General features: G+C 39.7%; 1 protein-coding gene across 4 annotated transcripts in view; it reads left to right on the forward strand.

The window, feature by feature from the left end:
• Positions 1-12,614, forward strand: part of ARFIP1 (ADP ribosylation factor interacting protein 1) — a 48,151-nt gene that overhangs the window by 15,434 nt on the left and 20,103 nt on the right. For all 4 annotated transcript variants that reach the window (XM_044430760.1, XM_044430758.1, XM_044430761.1 and 1 more), the window contains 3 exons: positions 2,918-3,026; positions 3,425-3,520; positions 8,286-8,398. In XM_044430760.1, the coding sequence (XP_044286695.1) occupies positions 2,918-3,026; positions 3,425-3,520; positions 8,286-8,398 (318 nt within the window). The remainder of the gene's footprint in view (positions 1-2,917; positions 3,027-3,424; positions 3,521-8,285; positions 8,399-12,614) is intronic.

Here is a 12,614-nt window from a genome sequence, read left to right on the forward strand (position 1 = left end):
TGAAACAAGCAATTTTATGGAAAATGTATTGCCTATTTTAACCTAACTTTCTGCCACTTTAGAGAAAGCTTGGTTGCCTGTTAATGGATTTTGTCTTTTCAATTAAAGGTAAGACACAAATAGCTTCATCCAAGTATCAAAGCCTATTAGTAAAATTGGGGATCTGGGTGAAAGGCTATAGCATTCACCACTCAGCTTCTTATTCTTTCTCTTATCATTTTATTAAACTGTGATTTGTGTTGATCATTGAGAAGGCAAGCTAAATAAAATGATGAGTAAAATGCACAGACAAATATAGAGTAACTAGAACTATCAAGAATCTGAAATGACTTCTGTTAGACTACTACATAGTTTATGTTCCTCCATTTCTAGTTGAGCCTGAGTGTCTCTATTTTGTATTTTAGATAGATTTATTTTACTATTGTAAAATGAAACTGCCTAATTAAATGAAATGGTAAAACATTTCTATGTCCACTAGAGGCTGCTCTGGCACAAACTGTGCTGTTTTTGTTTTCCAAATTACAAGAATGAAACTTCTAGTTCATCCTAGCATTGGGCTGAATTCCCCCTAATATATGGAAGATTATTGCCCTTCTACAAAAAGTGAAAGGGTATTTCAACAAGTTCCTCACATCAGCCCCTCACAACCTGAAAATTAATAACTTTTGCACTCATCTTGCAAAACTAATTTTTCTATAGTTTCGTTTACGTCTGTTTTTCCCTCCTCACCCCATGTCTTCAGTAGGGTGTCCACTGAATATTTTGACACCACTCTAGTTTGTACATGTGTTTGATCTTGTAAAGGCGACTTCCAGTAGCATTTTACTTTCTAGCTGTTCATATCACAAATGGGGATGGTCAGTGGTAGAGCACATGGTTTGCATATAGAAGTACTCGTATCAAGGTTTGGGCTTCCCCATCTCCATTTAAGGGTAACAAGACTGAAGAAAAATCACTGCCTGAGACATTTGGAATGTTACTACAAGTTAGAGTACATGCTCCTAGACCAGGGGGCAAATTAGGTGTGACTGCTTTTTTGTATTTTAACATGTATGTTTTTAAAATGCAATTAGCAGCTACTGTTGGGACTGATAATTGGGACTGTAGCAGACAGGGAGGAGGATTTTAGCTCTTCACTGCTGTGGTCTTTTCAAAGCTAGTATTTGTATCAGGAGGAAGCTCCTACTGGCACCGAAGGGGGAAAATGATTAGCTGTTGCCCCAGTGACTACTATTTGTTTTAAGTGTTTAACATGACATCTGGTTGCCTGTTAATGAACCAAAGTTCTGGTGTTTTGTAGCTTATGTTCAAATCCCAGATCATTGGTTCTGCTGTAGCATATAATATTGTGGGATAGGCCCCTTGAAGTTTTCAGGAAGGAAATCAAGTTCTCTATCAAAAAAGGGGAGGCTTCTTTAAATGGCAGTAAGCCTGAAACTATTTATCTTGAAATAACTTCATTTGTCTTCATATGTAATGTTAGAATACACCATGGAAAAACAGGGTTAAAGCAGAAAGGTGTCTGAATTCTTCCACTTTGTCCTGTAATACTATTTAACCCTCTGTTGTTTTTCCTTACTCCACTTTATACTCCTGGCTGGTAAGGAAGAGAAAACATAACATTATGTAATGGCAACAATGTTGAGCATATAATGCATTCCAGGAAGAGTGGCTGGCTCTTAACAATGGGTGCCATTTTAGTGGTATTCTGTACCCATGTCGTTTGCCTAGCAAATTAGCAATAGAACATGGTACTGGTTACACCTTTAGGTAAAGTTGCTAGCAGCTGAGGATGGGGATCATCATTCAGTATTCATCTTTCCTTGTGGATTTTGGCAATTGTCTACTCTGCCATTTTTTTAAATGATAAGGGGTAAGTGTAAGACAATTTTTCTCTACATAGCAAGGCCTTATGTAAAACTTAGGAAAATAGTACATGTTTTCTAAACCTTTGAATCACTCTAGTGCAAAATTAAGTTATAGGTCGACTTTTGGTCATGCTTTTGTGCCTATTATGGTCATTAACATTGTAGGTTTCAAACTGCAGCTGACAGCCTTTCTCAATAGAAGACTGGATCTCTTGATTAGAGATTAAAGCCATAATCCCTGTTGATTGTTCATTGCCACAAAAGTTTGGCACTTAGTGCAAAGTGAGAAAATGTTCCCAAACTGCCGGAACTTGGGTGTGGAAAAGGAATGAGCCAGTGTGGTGTAGTGGTTAAGAGCATGGGACTGGGACTCAGACGATCTGGGTTCTAGTTCCCTCTCAGCCATGGAGCCAACTGGGTGACTTTGGGCCAGTCACAGACTCTCAGCCCAACCTACCTCACAGGGTTGTTGTTGTGGGGATAAGATGGAGGAGGAGAATGATGTAAGCTGCCTTGAGCCCTTTGTAGGAAAAAGGCAGGATATAAATCGGAAAATAAAATAAATGAAGATGAATTATGTAAATGCATGTATGCATGCACACAGAGGTTCCTCAGGAGCAGAGATCTACCGATCACTAGCAGAAGGGGCAAGTAATAAAGTGTTGGGAAAGTGAAGGCTAGACTAAAGCTGAGAAGTGCAGAGGTCACCATGAACCAAATCTGGGCTGCATCTTATCAAATCTTAGTGAGAAGGCCTATGTGGTTTTACAAGAGTTGTAGGCTTCATAAGTCAGCCTTCATTAAAACACATGTACAGGTTGCACAGATGCATATGGGGGGAGGGAGTGTGATGAAATCTGTGATGTATGTTACAAAAATGTATTGTGTTAAGTCATCAAAATAGAATGTAATGACACCATAAACTAGATTCCAGATACAGAATACGCTGCTCAAGATGAGTTTGAAAAGCAGTTGAGTTTGTTATGCCTAAATGTTCCCTCATCTGGGATCTTTACATGGATATTCCCTTTTATTCAAATATTTCTAAGGATTTGAAGCGTTCTTTACCAGCTGGACTTGGACTATCTGAAACCCAGATTACATCGCATGGCTTTGACAGTACCAAAGAGGGAATCATTGAAGCTGGACCTTTTCAAGGTAACAGTAATTAAATATGAACTTGTAGTGTAATAGCAAGTATGTCAATATCAGAAAGCATTCATTTTGGCTCAGGCTTCTGTAAGATAACAGTTTATTCGAATAATAAATGCATTGCAAATCTTTCATTGAATTTGTTAATGAAAACAGTTTAAAGGACAACTTCATGGTACTGTCGGAAATAATGATTGGTCCATCTGTTTATTATATGCAAAATGGCCTGCTACATGGAAGAGCCACCATATGGAGGCAGTAATAATGAGTCTCCATTTGAAGTAATGCTGAAATGTAATTCTGACACTGTAAATTAATTCTTGTTTCTCCAATATTTTGTGCATAGCAGATGTGTTGGTCCAGTAGATATTGAGGGATATTCATGTTGTATGTCGCATTTCCAGGTCCCTCGTCACTACACATGTCACCCATTATATCACCTAGCAGTGCAGCAGCTAGCAGACTGGCTGGACGAGGGAGTGATTTAATTATTCCCAAAGGTATTCCCAAAGTGGCCTAAGCAGATAACACCCTTGCTTATGTAATACTAACCCTCAAGTTTGCAGACAATTACTGGACTTGTGATTACTTCACTTGCTGTATAAATATACTTGCTTTTAATTGTTCTGTCACTTGGCAAAGTTACTGATGCATATTTCTTTCTGCATACTATCCTCCTTCAAAATTAAGCATGATCAAACCAATATTTTCTGCTGAAAAACGAACTGTGCGGAATAACAAATTAGAGCTTTGAAATTTATGGCATTGAACTTTACTGCTTTATCAGTAGCAATGTTACTTGGATTTTAGGAGTGAGTTTACTCTCGAACTCTGACAAGCTAGAATATTACATTGACTACACACATATGTATGATGTCAACATTATTTAAAATATGATGAACTTCCCAGTATGTGCCAGTGCCCAACATTGAAATAAATTTTTGAAGATATACAACCCCTTTAAAAAACTTTACTCTTACATTACTGAAGTGGTGAACATATAAAACACTGATCAAGTATTGTATTAATTATTTCATCTAAATAGATCTCACTTTTACCACAATTTGTCATCCACTTGCTTGTGGATATGCTGGATCATATTTACAAAGCAAATAAGCTGAGCAGTGTTTTTTCTTTTCTCTCTTTTTTTAAAGGGTGCTGTCAGTTCATGGTTATATTATAGTCCAAACATGGCCCACTGTATTTTTTGCATTGCACTTAGCAAACATTTCAAGTTATAGTTCTTGAAGACAGCATATTTCATTCTCTCAGTTGAAATTAATACAGTTCATCTTTGTGTTAGTAAGCCACTATCCTTACTTCCTCCCCACCCAACTTAACATTCAGAAATGCAACATAAAAATAAAATCAAAAACAGAATTGATCAGATGGACTAAGGTTTAAAAGTACTAACAATGTTCAATTTCCAAAGGCATGGGAAAGTAACGAGTTTCACCCGGCTCTGGGAAAGGCATTCTTTAACTGGTGCCAACATTGAAAAGCTCTCCTCTCTAGCAGTCCTTTGGTGGGGATACTTGGAGAAGGACCACTGAAGATAGTCTTAAAGTCCAGGTAGTTATCAGAGGGAGGAACCAGTCATGTAACCTGTCCCCAAACAATTTAAAGCCACAAAGGTCAATGCCAGCACTTTGAATTAGGCCAGGGAACAAAGTAAAAGCCAGCACCCAAGGCAAAGCAGTGGTGTATCATCATATCACCCAGCCCTGTTAACAATCTTGTAGCCCTATTTTGGATTAGCTGAAGTTTCCAGATGGTTTGGAAGGGCAACCCTGCTTTATAACTCATTATGTCAGTCCAAATTAGAGATAACCAGGGCATGTATGTACTCTAACCCTATGGGGACATAGATAACCTAGCTTAAGTATGTTAGCCTAGACACACAAAAGCTTCCAGTGCCTCCAGTAATAGTGGTGCATTCAAGGACACTTGCCTTTAGGAGAGCCCTGCAAATATTTTGGATTACAATGCATATCAACCCCAGTCAGCATAGCCAACTATGATTTGAAAGGCCCCAGGTTAGGGAAGACTGCTTTAGTGTGTGTGGGTTCAGCACCAAGGACGGTTGAACCCCAGTCAGCTCGGTAGAGCATACAGAAACATAGAAACAGAGTAAGTCAGAAGGGGTCTCCCGGGCCATCTAGTCTGACCTCCGGCACCAGCCGGCTCCGCTCATGACATGCCCACCATGTGCACGTCCAGCCTATCCTTGAACACCCGCACTGATGGGGCCTCAACGACCTCTCGTGGAAGCCCATTCCACACCCACGGAGTCCTAACTGTCAGGAAATGCTTCCTGGCATCCAAATGGAACCTTGGTTCCCTGAGCTTTGCTCCGTTGGAGCGCGTCCTGCCTTCCTCTGCAGGGGAGAACAGGTCTCTACCCATCTCCATGTGACATCCCCTCACATACCTGTATGTCGCCAACATATCCCCTCTGAGTCTCCTCTTCTCCAGGCTGAAGAGACCCAGTTCCCTTAGTCTCGCCTCATACCCCATCCCCTGCAAACCGGCCACCAACCTTGTGGCCCTACGCTGCACTGACTCTAACCTGGCTAACCTTTCTGTAATGAGGGGCCCAAAACTGAGCACAGTACTCCAGTTGCAGGTGCACCAGAGTCGTATAGAGTGGTAGTAATACCTCTCTTGATCTAGAAGCCACACTTCTGACTATGCAACCAAGGGTGGCGTTGGCCCTCTTGACCACCGCATCACACTGCTGACTCATGTTTAGCCTGCAGTCAACCAGTACCCCGAGGTCCCTTTCACAAGTGCTGCTCTCCAGCCACTTGTCACCTAACCTGTACTTATGACAGCTATTCCTATGCCCCAACTGCAAGACCTTGCACTTACCCACATGGAACGCCATCCTGTTGTCTCCTGCCCACTTCCATAGTCTGTCCAGATCCTTTTGGATCTGGAGTACCTGCTCCTCAGTTGTGGCCACTGCTCCAGTTTTAGTGTCATCTGCGAATTTGATCAGCAGACTGTTCACCCCTTCTTCCATGTCATTAATGAAAAGATTAAACAGGATCGGCCCCAGGACAGAGCCCTGGGGGACCCCACTTGTCACTGGTCGCCATCCCGATGATTCCCCATTAATGGTTACCTTCTGCTTTCGGTCAGTCAACCATGCCCTAATGCACCGGACAGTGCTTTGGTGTATCCCAAAACTCCTCAGTTTCTTCACCAGGATATCATGGGGCACTTTGTCAAAGGCCTTGCTGAAATCCAGGTATACCACATCCACTGCACCCCCTCCATCTAGCCACCTTGAAACCTTGTTGTAGAATTCCACAAGGTTTGTCTGGCAGGACCTGTTTTTGCGGAAGCCGTGTTTTGTGGCTGTCAGCCTCCCTTCCCTATCTAGCATCACTAGATCGCTCTCCATTATAAGCCTTTCCATTGTTTTTCCTACTATATCAACTATAGTTCCTCCACAGTAAGGCACTGATTTAGAACACCCACTGCTTTACCTGGTTATGATGAAAAAGTAAGATGGAGTGTTGCATAAATATTGGTGACATCTCCCTCTATTTCTTGGGATAACCTCTCTCTCAGTAGTTTCATGCAGGAATTAAATAGCATAGAGGATCAAATAATTCTGTGTGAAATTCCATAGTACAGCAATAAAACTGCAGCACTGCCATCTGGAATCAGCCATCCATGTAGAAGTGGAAGCACCTTAACAGTTTGTCCAACACCCAACTTAGATATGCATGTGTGTGTGTGTGTTTCTGAATGTCTGTAATAAAAGTAAACTTTAAAAAACCCTCCACATTTGTAGTTTGATACCATAAGAACTAAAGATAGCATGCTTTAAAAAATTCACTGTCTTGCTTAAGATTCTTCTATTAACTTCTGTACATTTCTGGATTTCACTGCTATCTCTCTTTGGAGATCATGGAAGAAATTGCTTTGCACTTCTGGGGTGCCAAGCTGATAAATTGTATGAATGGGGATAACGGGACATTAGAAAAAAAATATTTTGACTTATTATGGTGAACTTTAAAGCTTTGTAGTTGAAGAACAAACTGGCTTTTCTTTCTCCTTTGCAATGCAGTATGTTTGGAGCAGTCACTAAAGTCACTTTAGATTCAGTGTGGAGAATTTCTGGCTCACATAGCCTCCTTTGCTTCTCCCTTCACCCCCACGGCAACTAAGCTTAACAAAGCCTTCCATCAGCTCCAATAGCCTTTTTTCAAAAGTAAATTGCTGTGCTGGGTAATGCTTTGGTGTGGTCACAGCTGAGAAAGAAAAAATTAACCAACTGTAGCTTTGAACTTGCCTGCCTTTGCAGGGTCTGCCCACCTTTGTCTCTCAGTTCCTTGAAGGTTACTTCAGGCCAAAAAACTGTAGCTTTGGAGTACTGTCTGCTTATTTAGGACAGTTTCACATATATCTTACTGAATATCAAAACTCAAGGGTGATGCTTGGGAATCTGTAGTCAACTGCAGGTCTTCCTGTATGTTTTTATAAGTACTTACTTCATACACTAAGTGCTTATCATAATGCACATGGCAGACACATTAGAAACACATCTGCTTTAAAAAGTTTGAACTTTTCCTGAGCATCCTCTTGAAGCTGTGAATGGGGTGGTTTAGAAATAGGATGGGACCTGGGAAAGAGAGAAACTCGTCAATGGAACAGAGCATAGAGTAGTAACCTAGTGTGATATTCAGATGTTGAACTGTCAGATGGAACTGTTATTTCCCTTTACTATATATATGTTAGTTACAGAGAAAGTTATTTTCCATTCTGATACAACTTTTAAATAATGAGAAAATCCTGTTAGATATTATGCTAGGCAGAAATGCTCCTACAAACTGGTCCTGTACCTCTTGATTATGAAACAAGATCAGTATATCCCAATTAAATGTGCATAGGTTTATATTCATGGTTACAGTGCAAAGTAATGAAGGAACTTGCCTTCATGAGTTTTAGTGAAATTATAAGTTTAGTGAATATAAGTTTCTACAAACTTCCCATATTCCTAGGAGAATTGTGCTTGGACAAACATCATAATTTCATATAATGAACAACATAGTATTTGGCAAGTGTAGTAATGATTTTTTTACATTTTTACATTTATATCCTGCATTTTCCCCTCCTGGAGGAAGTCAAGATGGTTTACATCATTTTCCCTCTCATCTCCATTTTATCTTCCCTACAACCCTGCAAGGTAGTCTAGGCTGAGAATCAGTACTGGCTCAAAGTACTGACCCCTTACATGTGACTTCTAAACAGGCAATATAAAAATGCAGCAGAAAAGTGGACCAGTTGTTCTTGCAGAGGAGGCGAAGAATCCAGCATTGGAAAAATTGGAGCTTGTAAGAAGATGGAGCCTAAACACTTACAAGGTTTGTATTGGTTTCACTGTTGCAGTTGAGTACTTCTGGTACTTCACATACAAAAGGAGTTGGCATTTTACCAGAACTTGAAGGGTAAGAGTCTGGCGTGCTTTTTAAAAATTTAATCTCCTTCTGCTACAGTAACTTCTTTGGATGAAAAGAGACTTTTAGAACAATGACATTTAATAAGGAACATAATTTGTTTTCCAAAGTTTTTTCCCCTCTAAGATTCCCAAGTGCTGTTTGAACTTGCTTGAATTAAAATGCAGTGTATTTGGCAGTGCATTAATTTTCTATGATTTGCCCAAGGAACATATGCTTTTCAGCAACCGTATAAATATAGCAAAATAAACAATAGCCATTTAGCCATTGAAAATGGTCATCTCCTAAAAGAATTTGTCTAGATTAGAATACCTAATAGCATTTTTAGGATTGAGTTTTATTGTTATGCCTACTCATGATTTTGTAGCCTATAGATTTCAGGTGCAAAGCAAGAGGTAAAATGTGTTTGCTTTGTGATCAGAGTAGAAAATGTTCTATGTCACCTTGCAGCAGGGTTTTTAATGTGATTAACTGTGACTCTTATAAACCAGAAGAAGGAATTCCTTAAATTTGCAAAGGTTTCCCATCCATCAAAACTGGTCATCCTATCTAACTTACATGTATGTCTACAGTCAAAGAGGAACAACTATATTTTTCTTCTGAATTATGTTTTTCCTGTCTTCCCACCCTGGGGAGAAAATTTTAGAATGCCAAAGTTTTTCAGCTTAGGAAAATGCAGTATAACCAACCATTAACATATTTTTCTAGAAAGCTAGTTCACACAATGTGTATTTTTCTTGGCAAGGAATTGCATCCCATGTGTATGCTTTCACATGGAAAAACTTAGTGGGCTTGTGTATATCATTCTCAAATGCAAGCATTTAAAATGTTATGGAACATGTTTTGTTTTTCCTCCTTGGCCCTGTACACTTTGAACATTAGTCTTAGGTAAAACTATTGAAATGCCTGACACTAACATTGGGTCCATTCATTTCATTAAGACCTTCAAATAGGACTAACATTGGATTTAACCTTATGTGAAAGTAGCCTGCGTACTTCATTCCAATAGGTCCATGCTGAATAGGTGCATCTTGTTGCCCATTCTCAAAAAGAAACAAGGTATAAAGATTGTGTGGAATGTGCATGTATATTACAAATAATAAAGCAGTGTACAAGGAACAAACTTGCTGTCTAGCTGCATTTCTATAGGTACACAGGAAAGTGGGAATAAGTAGATCACTGGAATTGGTCCAATTTTAAAATCTTGGCCAAATCATGGTTTCCAAGCTCACATGTTTGCCTGACTTTCAGGCTCACATGCACATATTCTGTCTTACACTTTGTAGTTGACAACAGTTATAGCTTTGCTGGACCTCCCAAATCAGCAAGCAACCACATTTTGCCTTATTTGGATGACATGGCTGAGCTACAGCTAATTACAAATCAAGAATAAGGAGAGAGTCTGAGCATGTACAAGGAGAAGAGAGGGTGTGATCTTGAAGGTCAGTCTTGGTCATTGCTGTTGATGGGGAAACTTAGAATTCTACTGTCAGAACTTGTTTTTATTCCCATTCTTGTCATGTCTTCCATTAACCTAGTCCATAAACAACCAGTCACTTTGGCTACCTCATCACTTGCTGAGGGCGGTATTTCTGATTAAAGTTAGTGCAATTTATTTACTGAAAACTATTAACTTTTCTAGATACCAGAGAAATTGGGGTATTATCCTTGGTGCAATTATAGCTTGGTATTATGCAGTACTACAGTTTTACAATCTATTGCATTGACAGGAAGCATCTTGAATGTGCTGCCCAATAACTGGCAATGAAAGAGACTTTCTGTAAGGAGTTGCAAGGTGATATTAGATGTGATTTTAGAACAGCTAGAGCTGCTGAGTCAGGCTGGTGATGAAAAGATGCAAGCAATGTGAAAAATGGACATGTTTGCCAAGTCAAGGTTCATGGAATATGTGGTTTCAGAGCAATGTTTTATTTACTAAGTTGTGGGAGGGGAGGGCCTAAGCAAGATAACATAATGTCCATGGGCTTTCTTATGTTACTCAGTAAAGCAGTCTCATTTTTCACTTCTGTGAAGGAACCTGCCAAGGCACTCTTAAAAGCAAGCATTGCCTCTGCAGCTGCTTCTCTTCTCCTAGCAGAGTCAGGCCCCTTGTAGGAGACATTCCATGACATGTGCGCTTTTGTACATGTTAAAAAAATGCAAGGACCTTGGCAGTTAAATTGTCATTTAGGAACTCAGGCAGGTTCCAGTTGTGATTACTGTCAGTGGTTACTGCGATTGACTTGGCAGCAGCTTCTATTAGCACATTCCCCACACAGTTCCTTTCCAGCTTGAGAGCAGGTGTGGTAGATAGAGTGCTAGACTGGGGATCCAGGAGATCCAGATTCTAGTCCTCACTCAGCCATGAAGCACACTGGGTGACTTTGGGCCACTCACAATCTCTTGAGTCCAACCTTTCTCACACATTTGTTGTAAGGATGAGTAATGTATGCCACCTTGAGTTCATCACAAGTGGACAAAAGGCAGGAAATAATAATAATAATAGTAATAATTGTATTTTAATTTAATATTTATATTTTTAATTTATATTATAACTATTTTAACTTGATGATGTGAGCCGCCCCGAGGCTTCGGCAAATGGGGCGGCATAAAAATGTTTAAATAAATAAATAAAGCAAGCAAGCAAGCAAGCAAGCAAGCAAGCAAGCATATACTAAATTAGTAGGCAGTAACTAGATGATTCCCATCCAGGGACTGGACAGGGGAAACTGTCTAGGACATCAATGAGTCCTGGCTGTGTATTTGGGATAGTTGGAGTTCTGTACATGTACACCTGAAAAAATCAGATCAACTTTTTTTCCATAAATCGTGGTCACAAAAAATTGGTGGAAAATCAGTGACAGTCACTCCAGTGTGCCATTTGTCACTGGCTGTCACTGCAGAGATTGGAAAAGCAATCTTCTAAGAAAAAGCTGAGGAATGATCTGGTGACCACAAAAGCAGTCATACTCACATTGGACAGAAGAGACAAGATGGGTCTTCCTGTGGAGTCCCTGTCATACCTGTAGGAAGGCCAAGGGGAAAGGCTGTGGGGGACAGCCCACAGTGAGTACTGTCATGTCTTAGGTACACCATGCATTGATCTGTGACAAACACACTGCATAGCTTATTCTTAGGGTGCCTTGTCCTAATTTGTGAATGCAAATACTATGTTATTAAAGACTGATGGAATTGGGGAAAGCTATAATTACTCAGTTATATAAAGACTAGTAGGTTTGCTTGTATCCCTTTTGTCCAGAGGAAGACTTGCTTTATAATAAATGAATCAAATTAAGTTTCTAATTTTAAAAAATGAATAATTCCTTTTACATGCATTCTGGACTGCTTGCTTTAACATTTGAATACTGGTTCACTTTGTGTGTTGGCGCATTCTGACTTAAGTCTGCTCAGAAGAGGGACTTGCACTGAAGTCATCTGGTCTCCATTTTTCAGGATGAGTTAATCTTTTTAATGAGCTTTTTTGTCTCAAATGTCTACATAGCAGCAATAACCCATAGTGACATCTTTACCCTTTAGCCAGAAAAATACACATTTTCCTCTCTGCAGACTGAAACAGTTTAAATTGTACCAGCTTGTTCAGAGGATCATTTGTACAAATTGGTTCAAGTGGAACATACCTTTCACATTCTAGATCTTTAATTGCATGCTATTTCCTGATTTAATAGCTACTGTCATAAATGTTATCCTACTGATTTACTTTGTTCATAGAGACAAGAACTGAAACCTGTCTATGATCTAGTGTTTATATTTCTAAATTAGCATTTGAGTCCCAGCTGTGCAGCTCCTGGACCCTTATATTTAGTCATTGAGGTCCTCCTCTCTGGCCCAATATGAGAAGATAGTATTTATTTATTAGATTTATATCCTGCCTTTTGTCTTCTAAGGAACTCAGAGCTACTTACATTAGTCTCCCCCAGCTGCTATAACTCCCTAGGACAAGAATGTTGGAAGCCGTCCCGAGGCTAATGCGAATGGGACGGCATACAAAACTCCAAATAAATAAATAAGATTGACTGATACAGATACTTTTCCCCCCTCCAAACTGTTTGGTTTGAACTGTTGGTGACAGTTCACTTAATAATTTTACAGTCAAAACCAGTAG

Source organism: Varanus komodoensis, unplaced genomic scaffold (assembly GCF_004798865.1).
Source record: "Varanus komodoensis strain SLA01 unplaced genomic scaffold, ASM479886v1 scaffold21, whole genome shotgun sequence".
NCBI lineage: Eukaryota > Metazoa > Chordata > Lepidosauria > Squamata > Varanidae > Varanus > Varanus komodoensis.